The sequence below is a fragment of the Tachyglossus aculeatus genome, chromosome 3 (genome assembly GCF_015852505.1).
Source record: "Tachyglossus aculeatus isolate mTacAcu1 chromosome 3, mTacAcu1.pri, whole genome shotgun sequence".
Lineage (NCBI taxonomy): Eukaryota > Metazoa > Chordata > Mammalia > Monotremata > Tachyglossidae > Tachyglossus > Tachyglossus aculeatus.
The window spans coordinates 27808741-27830411 of NC_052068.1; the positions used below are offsets into that span (position 1 = coordinate 27808741).

Consider the following 21671-nt stretch of genomic DNA (forward strand, 5'->3'; position numbering starts at 1 on the left):
TTAGTACAGTGCTGTGCACAGAGTAAGCGCTCAATAAATACGATTGATTGATTGATTGAAAGGAAAATGGTGTTTAAATCAAGATAAACTCTGCAGCATTATCTCAAGGTGAGAAAATGCTGTAAGAAATAACAGCAGTGAAATTCAATAAGAGACCATTGTAATAACCAGGTGTGGCTATATTTCAAAAATTGGGACTAGTTAGTTCTGCCAGACTCCTGGAATTTTTTATTTTTCCCGGATTTCTGACAAGTGTCCACCCAGATATATTTAACAACAGCCCAGACTCACCCAGCCGACACACTCTGCTTCGGTCCAGACTGGCTGTTGGCTTCTGCCTGCCTGTCCTCGATTTTAAATGTGGGGGAAACTGAGACAAGGAGAAGTTAAGTGACTTTTCCAAGGTCACATACAGACAAGTGGCAGAGCCAGTTATATAGTATAGACGCTCGTTGTGGGCAGGGAGTGTGCTTATTGTAATATTGTAGTCTTCCAAGCACTTAGTACAGTGCTCTGCACGCAGTCTTGGGGAAGGAGGGGAAATTAGCTGAGACTTCAGACATACTGGGTGTCAAGATGTGGAAAGCTAGGTTCCCTCGCTGGCTTCTGCTTGCTCCCGTGAAGAATCAAATTTCTCTTGGTAGGTTGCACGAGGCAGGGGATATTCTGACTCCACACTTTCTTTCACTTTTCCTTCCCCAGCCCCCCACCCACTCCCACAAAGGGAAAAAAAAAAAGCCATGACCCACTGATGGTAAGGTTTTTACAGATTTCGGGTGGCTCACTTTTGGTTGTTTTAACCATAATAAAATTGACATATATTTTCCCTAGTGTAGTGGCTATCACATTCGCCTGACACGCGAAAGGTCCTCGGTCCCCTTTTAGACTGTGAGCCCACTGTTGGGTAGGGACCGTCTCTATATGTTGCCAACTTGTACTTCCCAAGCGCTTAGTACAGTGCTCTGCACACAGTAAGCACTCAATAAATACGAATGATTGATTGATATATCATTTTAACTTGAAAAAAATACATGCTACTAATTTCTGCTGCCAGCAGGAATGATTTCCTTCTTCTGACTAAAGGTTTAGCTTGACTGTTTCTAGATCATCAATTTTTCTCCCCCTGGGACCTTTCTTATGAGCCATAGTGTTTGTCTACCTTTCTGTAGTAAAATAATGGAAACTGCACATATGTATTGTATTTTAAAAAAAATCTGGACACTTTACATTCCCAGCCTCTTTGTGTTATAATAATAATAATAAGGGAATTTCGTAAGTGATTACCTCGTGCCAAGCCCTGTACTACTAAGCACTAGGGGAGACGTACAAACACATCATATAGAGTTTCTGTCCCACATGGGTCTCACAGTCAAAGGGAGAGTGAGAATAGGTATTTAATTCCCATTTTATGGAAGAGGAAACTGAGACAAGGAGAAGTTAAGTGACTTTTCCAAGGTCACATACAGACAAGTGGCAGAGCCAGTTATATAGTATAGAGGCTCGTTGTGGGCAGGGACTGTGCTTATTGTAATATTGTAGTCTTCCAAGCACTTAGTACAGTGCTCTGCGCACAGTAAGCATTCATAAATCAATCAATCAATCATATTTATTGAGCGCTTACTGTGTGCAGAGCACTGTACTAAGCGCTTGGGAAGTACAAGTTGGCAACATATAGAGACCATCCCTACCCAACAGTGGGCTCACAGTCTAAAAGGGGGAGACGGAGAACAAAACCAAACATACTAACAAAATAAAATAAATAGAACAGATAAGTACAAGCAAAATAAATAAATAAATACAACTGAAGGAAGTGGTGCAATGGATTTTTAGTATAGTTTGGTATATATAGACCTTTTCCTACTTAGGTAAGTTGGACAATATTTGTCTGTCTCCCCCTCCTAGACTGTGAGCCCGTTGTTGGTTAGGGACCGTCTCTATATGTTGCCAACTTGTACTTCCCAAGCGCTTAGTACAGTGCTCTGCACACAGTAATGGCTCAATAAATACGATTGAATGAATGAATATAACCATGCTCATTAATTAATTTTTTTTTTACTTCAACAGATTGCCAAAGCTTTACCTGTGTGAATTCTGTCTGAAGTATATGAAAAGTAAAAACATTTTGCTAAGACATTCAAAGAAGTGTGGATGGTTTCACCCTCCAGCAAATGAAATCTACAGGAGGAATGACCTTTCAGTATTCGAGGTAGGCCTACCTTCAGCGAACACCCAATTTAAAAAACACATCGGTTGGCTTTTGAGTGTCCCGAGTTTATTGTTCTTCAGATATTAAATTGTGCCAACTTTTGATGGTAGGATTCAGACTTCTCTCGAGGGAAGCCTTCCTTCTAGGGCCTCGTTTACTGGCGTAGTAAGCCGGCCTTTCCAGACATTTGGGAGTCATTCCTTCCCAGTGCTCACATTACTTTCTGACTCTTTCCAAAAGTACTTCCACTATTGGTGTATTCAAGAAATTCGTCAGAGACTGAAAATCAGTCAAATTTGGGGGCTGATTCTGTTTCTCTCCATTCAATGCTTTCTTCAGCTGTACTAACAAAGAGCCTAGGTTAAGATGACAGTAGATCTGTAATGAGAGTGAAATCACTCCCATCCTCCAAGTACCAAGCAGCCTTCCCTGTCACCCCAATCTGTAACCCCCACAGGGTGTTTACTGACTTGACTGTGAAGGTAATCTTCAGGGAAAATGGGGGCAGCTGAAGGAAGTCACCTGCTATCCTTGTTAGTGGCTGTAGAGATTACTTGCCAGTAGACACAGCAATAGGGTGTTGGAAGGTGTTTCTTTCACATTGCCAGTGGTTTTTCCCTCCTCTATTTTTATCAATTTAGGGGAAAGCTTTTTATAAAGAGTATTGAACTTTCTGTCAAGTTAGAAAGCTCTAATTTGTGCCCCAATTTCAGGGACCACCACCATTCTTGGGTGTCTCTCCTGTCTTTCTGGTGTTATCCTCTTTCTCACTTGCTCCCCTTTCTCCAGACAAATAGGTTTACTGCCTCCTTTACATCTTCCTGTTCCAGAAGTGTTTAATAATAATAATAATGATGATGGCATTTATTAAGCGCTTACTATGTGCAAAGCGCTGTTCTAAGCGCTGGGGAGGTTACAAGGTGATCAGGTTGTCCCACGTGGGGCTCACAGTCTCAATCCCCATTTTACAGAAGAGGTAACTGAGGCACAGAGAAGTTAAGTGACTTATCCAAAGTCACACAGCTGACAATTGATGGAGCCGGGGTTTGAACCCATGACCTGTGACTCCAAAGCCCGTGCTCTTCTCCACTGAGCCACGCTGCTTCTCTTCTCTTTCTCTTTCATTTTCATACTTCTCTTTCATTCAATCAATGATATTTGTTGAGTGGTTACTGTGTGCAGAGCACTTTGGAGGGTATAATTGCATAAGTAGGAGTGATTCTTGCCCTTAAGGGTCTGACATTCTAGCAGGGGAGACAGACATTAAAATCAATTACACCTATGGGAAGCAACAGAGTATAAAAATATGCACATCAGTATTGTAGTTTGTAATTTATTTTAAGATCTGTCATCCCCACCAGATTGTAAATTACTTGAGAGCAGGAAACATCTCTATCAACTCTATTGTACTCTCCCAGCCATTTAGTACAGTGCTTTGCACAAAGTAAGTGATCAATAAATATCACTGATCGACTGATGGTAGGATTGGGGGATGAGCTAAGTCCTTAACTGCTTAACGGGTGCATTGATGATGCAGCAGGGATGGAAGACAAGATGGGGAGGTAAGAGATTAGTTAGGGAATCAATCAATCAATCAATCAATCGTATTTATTGAGCGCTTACTATGTGCAGAGCACTGTACTAAGCGCTTGGGAAGTACAAATTGGCATCACATAGAGACAGTCCCTACCCAACAGTGGGCTCACAGTCTAAAAGGGGGAGACAGAGAACAGAACCAAACATACCAACAAAATAAAATAAGTAGGATAGAAATGTACAAGTAAAATAAATAAATAAATAAATAAATAAATAAATAGAGTAATAAATATGTACAACTTCCTGGAAGAGATGTAATTTAAGCGGAGATGGGAAAATGGGGTAGTAGTACTGTTGGGTAGGGACTGTCTCTATATGTTGCCAACTTGTACTTCCCAAGTGCTTAGTACAGTGCTCTGCACACAGTAAGCGCTCAATAAATACGATTGATTGATTAGGGGACGAAATTCCAACCAGGAGGGAGAGCATGGTGAAAGAAATGACTAAGGCCCAGTGAGCAGGATGGTATTAAATAAGTGACCTGTATGGTCTGGGTTGTAGTGGGAGAGGAGCGAGGATAGGTAAGGGAGAGAAAAAGCTAATCAGTTTTAAAGCCCAAAAGCTGCTGATGACGAGGAGTTTCTGCTTGATGTGGGTTCACATTCTCAGGGATTGGGAAAAGCAGGCATTGAATCCCTGTTTTATTGATGAGGAAAAGGTCACACCGCAGGCAAGCGGCAGGGGCGGGATTAGAACCCAAGGCGTCCTCATCCCCTTGCCGTGCTCTTTGCACTAGGCCACGCTGCTTCACACTAAGCCAGGCTGTTTCTTCGCTTCTTAGCAGAAATACCCAAGTCGTGCATGTGAACGGCGTGAGAAGAGGAAGAACGGACATTAGAGGAAGAGTCTGGCGGAGGTGGCTAGCACCCCCATCGTGGCCACCGTTCGAGGGGTGCATTTAGGAAGGGGAAGGTCCATAGCCAACACTCCGCCCTGGGATTTGAGCAGCTGTCCCATTTTGGGGAGCGGTGGGTCTGGACGGATTGCCGTGGTGGGCGGCCCGGAACGGGTGCTTACTGTCCTCTCCCCCCCCGACATTTCAGGCTGTTGTCTGCTCCCACAGCCCTGTTCCTCCAGGTTGCAGGACCCCTGGGTTTATTTTGGGGCATGCGGACGGAGGGGCCTATTCATGCTTCAGCTTGCCCTCCCAATGGCCATTGGGAACCCTTTGAGGTGATGATAATAATAATAATGATAATAGTAAAAATAATGGCATTTATTAAGCGTGTGCAAAACACTGTTTTAAGCGCTGGAGAGGTTACAAGGTGACCAGGTTGTCCCACGTGGGGCTCACTGTCTTCATCCTCATTTTACAGATGAGGGAACTGAGGCCCAGAGAAGTGAATTGACTTGCCCAAAGTCACACAGCTGACAATTGGCGGAGCCGGGATTTGAACCCATGACCTCTGACTCCAAAGCCCGTGCTCTTTCCGCTGAGCCCCGCTGCTTCTCTGCATATATAATAATAATAATAATAATGATGGTATTTGTTAAGCTCTTACTATGTGCAAAGCACTGTTCTAAGCACTGGGGAGGCTACAAGGTGATCAGGTTGTCCCATGGGGGGCTCACAGTCTTAATCCCCATTTTACAGGTCAGGGAACTGAGGCCCAGAGAAGTGAAGTGACTTGCCCAAAGTCACACACATCTGACAGTTGGTGGGGCCGGGATTTGAACCCATGACCTCCGACTCCAAAGCCCGGGCTCTTTCCACTGAGCCACGCTGTATGTTCTGTGTAGATGATCTGCATAGATGTATGTTCTGTCTGCAGATCAATCAATGGTATTTATGGAGTGCTTACCCTGTGCAGAGCACTACGCTCCACGCTTGGGAGAGTGCATTATACCAGAGTTTGGAGACATGTTCCCTGCCCACAAGGAGCTTACGGTCTACACTCTTCGAGACCGTGAGCCCACTGTGGGCAGGGATTTTCTCTTTTGCTGAATTGGACTTCCCAAGCGCTTAGCATTGTGCTCTGCACACAGTAAGCGCTCAGTAAATACTATTGAATGAATGAATGACTAGAGGGGGAGACAGACATTAATATAAATAAATAAATTATGGATATTTACTCTATGAGGCTGAGGGACGGGGTGAAAGAGAGTAAATCCAAGGGTGACACAGAAGGGAATGGGAATAGAGGAAATGCGGGCTTAGTCGGGGAAGGCCTCTTGAAGGAGGCCTTCTGTTCCTGACCCAGCCATTTGTCTTCTGTGTGATCAATCAATCAATCAATCAATCGTATTTATTGAGCGCTTACTGTGTGCAGAGCACTGTACTAAGCGCTTGGGAAGTACAAGTTGGCAAGTCACTTAACTTTTAACTTAACTTCTCTGTGCCTCATTTACCTCATCCGTAAAATGGGGATTATGACTGTAAACCCCGTGTGGAACATGGACTGTGTCCAACTTGATTAGCTTGTAGCTACCCAGCGCTTAATACAGTGCCTGGCACACAGTAAGTACTAAATCAATCAATCAATCAATCGTATTTATTGAGCGCTTACTATGTGCAGAGCACTGTACTAAGTGCTTGGGAAGTACAAATTGGCAACACATAGAGACAGTCCCTACCCAACAGTGGGCTCACAGTCTAAAAGGCGGAGACGGAGAACAAAACCAAACATACCAACAAAATAAGATAAATAGGATAGAAATGTACAAGTAAAATAAATAAATAAATAAATAGAGTAATAAATATGTACAACCATATATACAGGTGCTGTGGGGAAGGGAAGGAGGTAAGATGGGGGGATGGAGAGGGGGACGAGGGGGAGAGGAAGGAAGGGGCTCAGTCTGGGAAGGCCTCCTGGAGGAGGTGAGTGCTCAGCAGGGCCTTGAAGGGAGGGAGAGAGCTAGCTTGGCGGAGGGGCAGAGGGAGGGCATTCCAGGCCTGGGGGATGACGTGGGCCGGGGGTCGATGGCGGAACAGGCGAGAACGAGGTACAGTGAGGAGATTAGCGGTGGAGGAGCTAAACATAGGAGCTATAAACATATAGGAGCTATACTAAACAAATACCAGGAAGCAGCGTGGCTCAGTGGAGAGAGCACGGGCTTTGGAGTCAGAGGTCATGGGTTCGAATCCCGCCTCTGCCACATGTCTGCTGGGTGACCGTGGGCAAGTCCCTTAACTTCTCCGAGCCTCAGTTACCTCATCTGTAAAATGGGGATTAAGACTGTGAGCCCCACGTGGGACAATGTGATCACCATGTATCCCCCCCAGCGCTTAGAACAGTGCTCTGCACATAGTAAGCGCTTAACAAATGCCGTCAAAAAAAAATAAATACCAGGACAAAAAAGGGAAGAGATGTGATTTTAACCAGACTTTGAAGGTGGGGAGGGTGGCGGGCTGTTAGTTATGGAGAGGGAGGGAATTCGAGGCCAGAGGCAGGACGTGGGTGAGGGTTCGGCAGTGAGAGAGATGAGATTGAGGTACAGTGAGTAGGTTGGTGTGAGAGGAGCCAAGTGAGTGTAGTAAGAAATCAGCAAAATAAGATAGGAAGGCGATTGAGTGCTTCCAAGGACAAGGAGTTTGGTGCAGAAGTGGATGAGAATGGAGATAAAAGATAATGTCCATTAAAAAAAAACCACCCTCTGATTAGCAAATGTCCATCTCCCATGAGAAAAACCCTGGGGAATTCTTGACTGTGCTGTGCTTTGCTTTTTCAAAGAGTCAGTATGTTTTATTAAAGAAAATTGAAAGCAGTATCTAGTTTCTTGTCCGTGACTACTAGCATCACAGCGTGATTCTTTTTATTTCAAAGAATAGCATACTGTAATCACGGCGCTTATTCTGACTTGGAAATCATTTTCACTTGTTCTGTAGACTCTCCCAGAATAGAATATTCATTTTTTTTTCAGTTATATTTAAAGTGATGCTGTTGATGAGATCAGAATGTAGACTTCTTTTGCTAATCCATACTTCAGTGAATGAAAATAATAGAATTACTGTATTGCTCTTTGATGTGGAATCCTTTCAGAGCTGACACAGAAATTGACATCCTGGAAAGCAATTTCAGGTCCTTTGATTTCCAGTCATTCAAAGAAGTTTGGTTCATATTAACAGTGTTTAGGTAAGAAGAGGCAATCATTCTATCGGTAATATCCACCGAATGCCTACTGGGTGTGGAGTCCTATATTAAGCACTCGGGAAAGCACGCCAGAATTAGTAGATTGATCTTTGCCCCTGAGGGGCGTACAATTTTGCAAGTAGAGAGATTGAAATAATTTATAAAGAGGTAGAAGAAGGGAAAGGGAATTTGTACTAACATTTAAGGTGAGATATGTAAATAAGTGCTAAAAGATGTTGTGAATATGCAAGTGCTCATTCGGCATTAAAGTAGAGAAGTGGCCACTCTGTTGATAAAACCTGGGGAGAGTAGAAATTAATCATGGATAGTAAGTGTCCCGTAATAATAATAATGGCATTTATTAAGCGCTTACTATGTGCAATCACTGTTTTAAGCGCTGGGGAGGTTACAAGGTGATCAAGTTGTCCCACGGGGGGCTCACAGTCTTAATCCCCATTTTACAGATGAGGTAACTGAGGTACAGAGAAGTTAAGTGACTTACCCAAGGTCACACAGCAGACAAGTGGCAGAGCTGGGATTTGAACCCACGACCTCTGACTCCAAAGCCCGGGCTGTTTCCACTGAGCCACGCTGCCTCCCTTAGACATTAAACTCCTTGCGGTCAGGAATCAGTCAACAAGTACATTGCGTTGCACCCCTTAGGGATTCAGTAAGTAGTCCTCTGGGTAAGGTGTTGGGTACATTTGCATCATTTTTGAGGCATAATTAAGTGGAAATTAACCACTCGATTTCCCAAAGAAGAACTGGTAATAAGGCTGTCTCTCAGAAGTCAAACTATTCTATTAACTTAATAGAGTTACTTCAGCAGAATGATAAAATTATATGATTATTTCTGAGATATGGGTAGGAAAAAATCTTATGGTTGAGAGGTTTTTTCAGTGGTAAATAATATTGTCCTTTTTTTTTTTATCTTAGGTTGATGGAAATGTGAGCAAAATTTACTGCCAAAACCTTTGTTTGCTAGCCAAGCTCTTCCTGGACCACAAAACATTGTATTATGATGTTGAGCCGTTCCTTTTTTACGTTCTTACAAAAAATGACGAGAAGGGCTGTCATCTGGTTGGATACTTTTCTAAGGTAAAACAAGAACAGACTTGACTTCCATTTTCTTTTTTCCAAATATTCTGGATAGGCTCACTTAAGAGTTAAGGCTCTCCGTTTGTTGGTTTTGTTTTTAATGAATGTAATTTGAAGAATCGGCAAGTTCAAAACCTTCCCCGAACTCTTAAGGAATCGTGTCTCCAGGGAATACATGAAGCATGCCAGCACCACTCAGGATATTTATTTTCCAACCTCAAAACTCAATGAAACCATTTTTTTGCTTTGTGATGTTTTTCTGTTGTTTGCACTCCCTCTTGCCCATTTCTGTTTCCTAAGTTTGCATTGTCTTCCACAGTGGCAATCTGTAGTTGTATTCTGCAGTATTCATTCACTCAATCATATTTATTGAGCGCTTACCGTGTGCAGAGCACTGTACTAAGCACACGGGAGAGTACAATACAACAATTAACAGACACATTCCTTGCCCACAACAAGCTTACAGTCTAGTTGCCTGCTGGCGTAATAATAATAATAATAATGTTGGTATTTGTTAAGCGCTTACTATCTGCCAAGCACTGTTCTAAGCACTGGGATAGATACAAGGTTATTAGGTTGTCCCACCTGGGGCTCACAGTCAATCAATCAATCAATCAATCGTATTTATTGAGCACTTACTGTGTGCAGAGCACTGTACTAAGCGCTTGGGAAGTCCAAGTTGGCAACATCTAGAGACAGTCCCTACCCAACAGTGGGCTCACAGTCTAAAAGGGGGAGACAGAGAAGAAAACCAAACATACTAATAAAATAAAATAAATAGAATAGATATGTACAAGTAAAATAAATAGAGTAATAAATATGTACAAACATATATACATATATACAGGTGCTGTGGGGAAGGGAAGGAGGTAAGATGAGGGGGATGGAGCGGGGGACGAGTCTTTTTCCCCATTTTACAGATGAGGGAACTGAGGCACCGAGAAGTGAAGTGACTTGCCCAAAGTCACGCAGCTGACAAGTGGCAGAGTCAGGATTAGAACCCACAACCTCTGGCTCCCAAGCCCGGGCTCTTTCCACTAAGCCACGCCGCTTCTCTAAGGTGCTATGACACGGGATCGGCCAGTGTACTGCAGGCATATTGGCTGGAGATGAATTGATTACATAATATTCCTGTGTGTGCCTTATTAATAATAATAATAATGATAATGGTATTTGTTAAGCACTTACTATGTGTACAGCACTGTTCTAAACACTGGGGTAGATAGGAATCAATCAATCAATCATATTTATTGAGCGCTTACTGTGTGCAGAGCACTGTACTAAGCGCTTGGGAAGTCCAAGTTGGCAACATATAGAGACAGGCCCTACCCAACAGTGGGCTCACAGTCTAAAAGGGGGAGACAGAGAACAAAACCAAACATACCAACAAAATAAAATAAATAGAATAGATAGGTACAAGAACTAATCAGGTGGGACACAGTCCCTCTCCCACATAGGGCTCGCAGTCTTAATCCCCGTTTTACAGGTAAGGTAATTGAGGCACAGAGAAGTAAAGTGACTTGCCAAGGGTCACACAGCAAACAAGTGGCGGAGCAGGGATTAGAACCCAGGTCCTTCTGTATTCAGTAAGCCATGCTGCTTCTAATCAATCAATCAATCGTATTTATTGAGCGCTTACTGTGTGCAGAGCACTGTACTAAGCGCTTGGGAAGTACAAGCTGGCAACATGTAGAGACAGTCCCTACCCAACAGTGGGCTCACAGTCTAAAAGGGGGAGACGGAGAACAAAACCAAACATACTAACAAAATAAAATAAATAGAATAGATATGTACAAGAACTAATCAGGTGGGACACAGTCCCTCTCCCACATAGGGCTCACAGTCTTAATCCCCGTTTTACAGATAAGGTAATTGAGGCACAGAGAAGTAAAGTGACTTGCCAAGGGTCACACAGCAAACAAGTGGCGGAGCAGGGGTTAGAGCCCAGGTCCTTCTGTATTCAGTAAGCCATGCTGCTTCTAATCAATCAATCAATCAGTCGTATTTTTTGAGCACTTACTGTGTGCAGAGCACTGTACTAAGCGCTTGGGAAGTACAAGGTGGCAACATTCATTCATTCATTCAATCATATTTATTGAGCACTTACTGTGTGCAGAGCACTGTACTAAGCGCTTGGGAAGTACAAGTCGGCAACATATATTGACGGTCCCTACCCAACAGTGGGCTCACAGTCTAGAAGGGGGAGACAGACAACAAAACAAAACATGGAGACAGGTGTCAACATCATTAGAACAAATAGAATTATAGCTGTATGCCCAGGGACTACACAGAGTGAGAGATAGTAATAATAATAATGGTATTTGTTAAGCGCTTACTATGTGCAAAGCACTGTTCTAAGCGCTGGGGAGGTTCCAAGGTGATCAGGTTCAAAATAAATACTTCTACACCCCAACCCACCTACTTTCCTGTCACACCAGGAACACAGGTCACTGGAAGTGTTGCCGTGCTGTGCAAACCACTATATGTAAATGGACGGCATTCGTTAAGCGCTTACTATGCGTCATCATCATCAATCGTATTTATTGAGCGCTTACTATGTGCAGAGCAGAGCGTCATGCACTGGTCCAAGCGCTGGGGTGTATACAGTTAATTAATCAGGTCAGACGCAGTCCCTGTCCCGCTCACAGTTGAAGTAGGAGGGAGAACGGGCAACGATTCCTCAGTTTACATATGAGGAAACTGGGACACAGAGCGGTTAAGTGACTTGCTCAAGTTCACACAGCAGGCGATTGGCGGAGCCATGATAATAGTAATAATAATAATAATAATAATAATGGCATTTATTAAGCACTTACTATGTGCAGAGCACTGTTTTAGGCACTGGGGAATTTACAAGGTGATCAGGTTGTCCCATGGGGGGCTCACAGTCTTCATCCCCATTTTGCAGACGAGGGAACTGAGGCCCAGAGAAGTGAAGTGACTTGCCCAGAGTCACACAGCTGCCGAGGGGTGGAGCCGGGATTTGAACCCGTGACCTCTGACTCCAAAGCCCGGGCTCTTTCCACTAGACCACACTGCTCTCTTAGCTGATCGGTCCCCTCCCGACGGGGATCTCAGTCCTCAAGTCTGGAGGAGTGGACTGAGCCTCATCTCCTGTTTCCGATGGGAAATCCATCGCCCGTCATTCCTCACCTGGCTGCAGCGGATTGGAAAAAAGCTCATAAATTCCACCCGTTTCTTCATGGCTGTATGTGACCCAATTCATTAGCAAGTTAGCAAGAAGGACGCGGGTATCTACCTGTATTTTGTGGTCACTATTTAGAATGGTGTGAGTGGAAATCTTAATGTCCGGCAGACATTTATTCATTCAGTCATATTTATTGAGCGCTTACTGTGTGCAGAGCACTGTACTAAGTGCTTGGCAAGTACAAGTTGGCAACATATAGAGGCGGTCCCTACCCAACACAGCTATGGGATTGCTTCCTCCTGACTAACCCAGGGCTTCACCAGTGGCAAGTCTTCCAACACAAGTTGTGGCAATAATTTAATGATTTATTTAATAATTATTTATTTAATAATTGATTTAATAAATTTAATATGGCAATATTAAAAATTTGTAAATGAATAAACCGATGTTAACCCAACGAGTACTGTAAGAGCCTAAAAATTTGAGGTTGCACAAACCTCCCCAAAGTGCAGCTCCTCTCCTACCTACCGCTTTTGGCACGTGTTACAATCCGTACGATGTTATGTCAGTACAATGCCAAATGAGAATAAGATGTCAAGCTACGTCGGAAAAGGAATTAGAAATGATTCATACATTAGAAAAGGCAATATGGGTTTGTAATTGTAGAATTTTGTTGGTTTGGCAGCCCATTACTTGGAAGCCCAGAGAATTAGCCATTGAGCTTCACCCAAATGACAACTGTTGCCATTTGACAGATTCTCTCTGTCAATCAGGTGGACATGATGAGATCAGAGCTCCCAGGACAGGCTCAGGGGCAGTGGTAAGTGGCTCCTTAATGTTTGTTTTGCCTGTTGGGCTCAGGCACTGCCAACATTAGAGGCTTTGTGAGAGGTTTTCTCTTTGTAAATTTGGGACAAAGCCAGAATTTTCTGTGGAATTGTTTCCCCCCACCCCTCCGCCAAAGCAGACTTGCAATAGTAGCCGCTTTTATCCAGTATCCACCGGGTGAAATGTACCGTACTAAGCGTGTTCCTTGCCCACAAGGAGCATAGATTTTCCAAGTCGTACGCACAGAGTGGCTGGAAATGGGCATTGGCCCTGTCAACCTTAGCCACATTCACAGGGGAGCTACCATTAGCTACCACGTTATTAGTTACCGTGGTTTCTTCTTCAAGTATGAAAGTCAATTCTCTGTATTCATTCACTCAGTCATGTATTGAGCGCTTACTGTGTGCAGAGCACTGTACTAAGCACTTGGAAAGGACAGTTCGGCAATAAATAGAGACAATCCCTACCCAGTAACAGGCTCACGGTCTAGAAGATATATACATATGTATCGACCCATCTGGTGCAGATGCATCCATTGAGTTCCCTTTCCAGTCAGTAAGACTTCAGGATGTGGAGAAGGGTGAGCATTGGGAAAAAAAAAAAAATCAATCCTGCATAATTACTTTTCCTTATTGATCCTCTGCTCTTTAACTTGTTGCCTTAAGTGTCAAAGCAATAGAAAACTTCTCTTCACGCCTTTAATTGTGGAGGCAAAGCCAGATGCAGTGCTGCAGACGGTGAACTAGAGGCCGAGTTGTCCGAGGTGGGAAAGAAGCAGGCTTTTTCTGGCCCCCGGCCAAGGAAAACCTCCACCGAGCAAATAGCTCGTCAGGTTTCTGGGAAATAACAGACCCTTTCACATTCTTCGATTTAAAAGATGTGTAATAGTAACCCCAGTTCAATGGATGCAAATAACTTTTCAGCACATCTGCTGAAAATTATGCACTCGCTGCGTCCCAGTCAGCGAAGACACGGTTTAATGCATCGCTGTGGTTTTCCACAGTGCTCGGACTGGCCGCGAAGATTGGTATGAAAATCCTAGACATAAGTTAAATGATTTTGGGTCTCTCACATCCTCTGGCATGTTCCTTTGGAGGCAGGCAGTCTCACTGAAATGCAGAAGGCAGACATTGCAGATGCTTTATATAACGATTTCAGTCCAATTTAGTTGTACTTGAAGGAAGATATAAATATCACTCGGCTTTTTCCAGCTATCGCGAACTGGCGGGAAGACAGTAATTGAACGTGACAATATGGTAGTCGTTGGCTACCCAATGAGTGAGTTAGTTCCAGCTTTAAATGACGTCTTTGTTAACGGTCCGAAGTAGCGAAAAATCACATTCATCTATAGCTGCGAATAAATGGAAAGGTTTTGCAGTTCCCAGTGAGGTCTGAGGTGTGCGGTGGAAGAGAATAAAAAACTTCAGCTAATGAGTAGGGAGATAATAATGATTCTGGGTCTGTTCTTTGTGATAAGAGAACAGGCTTCATTAAAGTCTGCTTAAAGAGTGCTACCTTCCCTCCTGTGCAAAGCTGAAGGATTCTTAATGGCGCGGTGGGATGGGGAAGGTGTATGGTGTCAGCCCCTTCCTTCCTCTCCCCCTCATCCCCCTCTCCATCCCCCCCATCTTACCTCCTTCCCTTCCCCACAGCACCTGTATATATGTATATATGTTTGCACATATTTATTACTCTATTTATTTTACTTGTACATATCTATTCTATTTATTTTGTTAGTACGTTTGGTTTTGTTCTCCGTCTCCCCCTTCTAGACTGTGAGCCCACTGTTGGGTAGGGACCATCTCTATATGTTGCCAACTTGGACTTCCCAAGCGCTTAGTACAGTGCTCTGCACACAGTAAGCGCTCAATCAATACGATTGATTGATTGATTGTTTGATTTAGAAGCATACTGGAGAAGAACTGGCCAGGTATGTGCTGAGAGCAGAATAGCCAAGAGCGTGCTCCTCCCGCTATGACATCCCTCGGAAGCATCTCCTCTCACGGGACCTACAAAGTCACATTTGGACGTTGCAGAAAGAGGGCAGAACCAAAACAACAATAACAGTTGTGGTACTTTTTAAATGCTTTCTGTGTGCCAAGCACTGTGCTTGGCATGGGAATTATAGACTAGGGGTAATGCAAGTAGCTAATTCCTAGGCAGTGAGATCACCCCTTAAACCAGATATCTGCCTAATAATAATAAGAACGTTATAATTATTGTTAAGCGCTTACTTTGTGTGGGGCACTGTACCAAGACCTGGAGTGGATCCAAGTAAATTGGGTTGGATACAGTCTCTGCCCCACGTGGAGCTCACAGTCTCAATTCCCATTTTACAGATGAGGGAACTGAGGCACGGAGAACCGAAGTGACTTTGTCCAAGGTCACGCAACATCATCATCATCAATCGTATTTATTGAGCGCTTACTGTGTGCAGAGCACTGTACTAAGCGCTTGGGAAGTACAAGTTGGCAACATATAGAGACGGTCCCTACCCAGCAGTGGGCTCACGGTCTAAAAGGGGGAGACAGAGAACAAAACCAAACATACTAACAAAATATTTAAAGTAAATAAGTAAAATAAATAAATAAATAGAGTAATAAATATGTACAAGCATATATACATATATACAGGCAACAGACAAGTGGTGGAGCCGGGATTAGAACCCGTGGCCTTCTGATTCCCAGGCCTGTGTTCTATACACTACACCATACTGCCTGCTATAAATAGAGAATCGGGGGGCCGGGGGTTTAGGGAGGTTGTTTAGTAATAATAGTAATTATAATTGTGGCACTTACTATGTGTTAAGCACTGTTCTAAGTGCTGGGGTAGATGCAAGCTAATAGGGTGGGACACGGTCTCCGTCCCACATGGGGCTCACAGTTTTAATCCCCATTTTACAGATGAGGGAATTGAGGCACAGAGAATTTAAGTGACTTTGTCCAAGGTCACACAACAGACAAGCGGCAGAGCCGGGATTAGAACCCATGACCTTCTGATTCCCAGGCCTGTGTTCTATACACTACACCATACTGCCTGCTATAAATAGAGAATTGGGGGGCCGGGGGTTTAGGGAGGTTGCTTAGTAATAATAATAATTATAATTGTGGCACTTACTATGTGTTAAGCACTGTTCTAAGTGCTGGGGTAGATGCAAGCTAATAGGGTGGGACACGGTCTCCGTCCCACAAGGGGCTCACAGCTTTAATCCCCATTTTACAGATGAGGGAATTGAGGCACCGAGAACCGAAGTGACTTTGTCCAAGGTCACGCAACAGACAAGTGGCGGAGCCGGGATTAGAACCCGTGACCTTCTTACACTACACCATACTGCCCGCTATAAATAGAGAATCGGGGGGCCGGGGGTTTAGGGAGGTTGTTTAGTAATAATAATAATTATAACTGTGGCACTTACTATGTGTTAAGCACTGTTCTAAGTGCTGGGGTAGATACAAGCTAATAGGGTGGGACACGGTCTCTGTCCCACATGGGGCTCACAGTTTTAATCCCCATTTTACAGATGAGGGAATTGAGGCACAGAGAACTTAAGTGACCTACCCGAGGTCACACAGCAGTCATGTGGCAGAGCCGGTATTAGACCCTACATCCGGTGACTCCCGGGCTGATGTTCTTTCGACTAGACCACGCTCTTCCCTCTTTGCCTCCACATGCTGTTCTTCTGCACTCGCAGGACCTCCGACAGGAGAATTAACCTCATTAAGAAGAGTATTTTGAATTTTTTATGCTGTTATTTGTGAAAAAAAAATAACCTTAAAAGTACACAGAGAAGCAGCGTGGCTCAGTGGAAAAAGCCCGGGCTTTGGAGTCAGAGGTCATGGGTTCGAATCCCCACCCCGGCCACATGTCTGCTGCGTGACCTTGGGCAAGTCACTTCACTTCTCGGCGCCTCAGTTACCTCATCTGGAAAATGGGGATGATGACTGTGAGCCCCATGCGGGACAACCCGATCACCTTGTATCCCCCCCCCCCCCAGCGCTTAGAACAGTGCTTTGCACATAGTAAGCGCTTAACAAATGCCATTATAATTAATTAATTAATTAATACACCCAGTTCTCCTACACTGCTGGAGTAGCATCCTTGTTGAAACAAACAAAAAACAGATGATAATAATAATAATATTAATGGCATTTGTTAAGCGCTTACTATGTGCAAAGCACTGTTCTAAGCTCTGGGGTAATAATAATAATAATGATAGCATTTATTAAGCGCTTACTATGTGCAAAGCACTGTTCTAATTGCTGGGGAGGTTACAATGCGATCAGATTGTCCCACGGGGGGGCTCACAGTCTTAATCCCCATTTTACAGATGAGGGAACTGAGGCCCAGAGAAGTGAAGTGACTTGACCAAAGTCACACAGCTGACTAGTGGCGGAGCCGGGATTCGAACCCATGACCTCTGACTCCAAAGCCCGGGCTCTTTCCACTGAGCCAGGAAGGCCCCCGCTGTAGAACTCACCCGCTTGAATGCCGTGAGGACAAGCTGTTTCTTCTGTGACACTGTGCTTTACCGTATCAAAATCATCGTCATCATCAATCGTATTTATTGAGCGCTTACTGTGTGCAGAGCACTGTACTAAGCGCTTGGGAAGTACAAATAGCCTGGCATTACTGGATAAACACTCCCTATTTCCCTTATAACATTCTACAACCTAGACTTAAACTTTGAGCCCCGACGAGGGATAGGGACTGGATCCCACCTGATAATCTTGTATCTCACCTAGCGCTTAGTACAATGCGTGGTGCGTAGTAAGCATTTAAAAAGTATTATTATTATTGCCAAAATATGCAGCGAATGCACACATCATGACAGAACTAAGAGTAGTACTAATCAATCAATCAATCAATCAATCGTATTTATTGAGCACTTGCTGTGTGCAGAGCACTGTACTAAGCGCTTGGGAAGTACACATTGGCAACATAGAGAGACAGTCCCTACCCAACAGTGGGCTCACAGTCTAGAAGGGGGAGACGGAGAACAAAACCAAACATACTAACAAAATAAAATAAATAGAATAGATAGGTACAAGTAAAATAAATAAATAAATACATAGAGTAATAAATATGTACAAATAATCAATCGATCGTATTTATCAAGCGCTTCCTGTGTGCAGAGCAGTGTACTAAGTGCTTGGGAAGTACACGTTGGCAACATATAGAGACGGTCCCTACCCAACAGTGGGCTCGCAGTCTAGAAGCAATAATAATAATAATGATGGCATTTATTAAGCGCTTACTATGCCCTACTGAGAGCTCACCTCCTCCAGGAGGCCTTCCCAGACTGAGCCCCTTCCTGCCTCTAAGAACTAGAGTACTTTGGGAGTACTACTACTAATAGTAATAATAGTACAATAATAGTAATAATAATAATGATGATGATGGTATTTGTTAAGCGCTTACTATGTTCAAAGCACTGTTCTTCTCCCCCTTTTAGACTGTGAGCCCACTGTTGCGTAGGGACTGTCTCTATATGTTGCCAACTTGTACTTCCCAAGAGCTTAGTACAGTGCTCTGCACACAGTAAGCGCTCAATAAATACGATTGATTGATTGATTGGGGGGAATACAAGGTGATCAGGTTGTCCCACGTGGGGCTCACAGTCTTCATCCCCATTTTCCAGATGAGGGAACTGAGGCCCAGAGAAGGGAAGTGACTTGCCCAAAGTCACCCAGCTGACAAGTGGCGGAGCCGGGATATGAACCCATGACCTCTGACTCCAAAGCCCAGGCTCTTTCCTTTTAGACTGAGCCCACTGTTGGGTAGGGACTGTCTCTATGTGTTGCCAATTTGTACTTCCCAAGCGCTTAGTACAGTGCTCTGCACATAGTAAGCGCTCAATAAATACGATTGATTGATTCATTGATTTCCACTGAGCCACGCTGCTTCTCTGTAATGTAATGTACTTTGGACTATTTATTTTATTTTGTTAGTATGTTTGGTTTTGTTCTCTGTCTCCCCCTTTTAGACTGTGAGCCCACTGTTGGGTAGGGACTGTCTCTAGATGTTGCCAACTTGGACTTCCCAAGCGCTTAGTACAGTGCTCTGCACAAAGTAAGCGCTCAATAAATACGATTCATGATGATGATGATGTACTTTGGACTGCTTCCAGTCCTCTAAAACGGTAAGCTCACTGTGGGAAGGGAACTTATCTACCAACTCTGTTATATTGTACTCTAGTACGCTACTTAGACGAGCAGCGTGGTTCAGTGGAAAGAGCCCGGGCTTTGGAGTCAGGGCTCATGGGTTCGAATCCCGGCTCCGCCACTTGTCAGCTGTGGGACTTTGGGCAAGTCACTTGACTTCTCTGGGCCTCAGTGACCTCATCTGGAAAATGGGGATTAAGTCTGTGAGCCCCACGTGGGACAACTTAATTACCTTGTATCTACCCCAGCGCTTAGAACAGTGCTTTGCACATAGTAAGCGCTTAATAAATGCCATTATTATTAGTATTATTACTCTCCCAAGTGCTTAGTTCAGTGCTCTGCACACAGAAAGCACTCAGTTAATATGATTGAGTGATTAATGACATTTATTCAGCGCGTACTCTTCATCAAGCACTGTTCTAAGTGCTGAGGTAGATGCAACTTAATCAGGTTGGACCCAGAAGCGTGGCCTAGTGGAAAGAGCACAGGCTTGGGAATCAGAGGTCGTGGGTTCTAATCCCGCCTCTGCCACTTGCCAGCTGCGTGACTTTGGGCAAGTGTCTTAACTTCTCTGTGCCTCACTTGCCTCATCCGTAAATAATAATAATAATAATCCTATTTGCAAAGCGCTTACTATGTGCCAGGCACTTTTCTAAGCCTTGGGGTAGATACAAGGTAATCAGGTTGCCCCACATGGGCTCACAGTCTTAATCCCCATTTTACAGATGAGGGAACTGAGGCCCAGAGAAGTGAAGTGACCTGCCCAAGGTGACACAGCCGACAAGTGGCGGAGCCGGGATTAGAGCCTATGTCTTCTGACTCCCAAACCCGGGCTGTTTCCATTAAGCCGTGCTGTAAAATGGGGATGAAGACCGTGAGCCCCACATGGGACAGCCTGATTTCCTTGTATCTCCCCCAGTGCCTAAAATAGTGCTTGGCACATAGTAAGTGCTTAACAAATACCATTATTACTATTATTATTATTATTAATAATAATAATAATTATAAATACTATTATATTATTATAATATAAATAATATTATTTATAATAATAATAAAAGGCTCCCAGTCTATGTAGGAGGGAGAACAGATATTTACTACTAGTTTAGAAATGTTGGTATCCATATGTTTGCAGGATATAGAAAGGACCAGTTTGCAGCCTGCATTTTTCTCCAAACCGCGGGCTTGTGAAAAAGAGTTGATGCCATTTGCAGCTGTTTCTCTTTTGTCTTATTGACTGTAAAGACAGTTTTGCTCAAAACGAACCAAACCCTCTCAGATTTCCGCACCCCAGTGTAGTCAGTCTGCCGTCATTGTCTCCGAGTCTATAGGGCTACAAGTCCAGAATGTCTAGTGGTATGGAGCAGAAGCAAGCAGAGTATCAATCAATCAGTCAGTCAAGCCTATTTATCGATCAATCAATCAATCAATCGTATTTATTGAGCGCTTACTGTGTGCAGAGCACTGTACTAAGCGCTTGGGAAATACAAGTTGGCAACATGTAAAGGCAGTCCCTACCCAACAGTGGGCTCACAGTCTAGAAGGATTGATCACTTACTGTGTGCAGAGTGCTGTACTAAGCTCTCGGGAGAGTACAATACAGTAGAATAGATGGATATGTTCCCTGCCCACAACGAGCTTACAGTCTAATATTAATATAAATGAATAATTTATAATATGTAATTTATAAATACGTCCATAAATGCTGTGGGGTTGAGGATGGGGCGAATAGCCAATGCCCCCAGGTCACAGAGCCAAGTGCAGGGACAACACAGAAAGCACCGGGAGTTGGGAGGAAGAGGGGTTCAACTGGGAAGGCCTCAGAGAGCGATGTGATTTCAGTAATCAATCAATCGTATTTATTGAGCGCTTACTGTGTGCAGAGCACTGTACTAAGCGCTTGGGAAGTACAAGTTGATGCAGTGAGGCTTCAGCTCGCACTGTGGCATAGAAGACTTGGTCTTCACAGCCTATCGGATAAAGGAAAAGTGCAAGGAACAGTACCAGCAGATCTATACAATTTTAATCAATCCGTCAGTGGTATTTACTGAGCATCTACTGAACACGTAGTAGCCTGGCACTTAGCAAGCGACCAACCAGTACCACAAAAATAAAACAACAACAAAAAAACCCTGATGCATTGTATTAAGGGATTGGGAGAGTACAAATGAAACAAGACACATGGTCTGTGTCCTCAGGGAGTTTGCAATCTAATGGGAGAGACAGGCAGAAGGAGGTAGATCATCAGAAACTTTTGCCCCCATTAGTAGATCCCAGGACTGGCAATCTTTACCATAGATAACCTTGAATACTTATGTCGCTGCTCTGAGAAGTGCCTCGGGGATCCCAGGCGACTCCACAACAGTTTAGCCGATGGCGTCGGGATCGAGATGCCCCATCTGATCTGTGTGCCATCGCTAAGGAGGGAAAGAAAGTAGCCGATCCAATTCTGTTTAGTTTTACTCTACAAGGTTGAACTGGAGGATGCAACAAGGGACCCGGACACCGTTTTAGAATGAATTTCCTATTCCCAGGGAAACACTTTTGACTCAACAGACCCCAAG

The 21671-nt window shown here is 43.9% G+C and overlaps 1 protein-coding gene across 1 annotated transcript in view; it reads left to right on the top strand.

Moving 5' to 3' along the window:
- KAT6B (lysine acetyltransferase 6B) overlaps nt 1-21671 on the top strand; it is a 346051-nt gene that overhangs the window by 253370 nt on the left and 71010 nt on the right. The window contains 3 exon segments of the mRNA XM_038743525.1: nt 2065-2206; nt 8809-8970; nt 12804-12938. Coding sequence (XP_038599453.1) covers nt 2065-2206; nt 8809-8970; nt 12804-12938 — 439 coding nt within the window.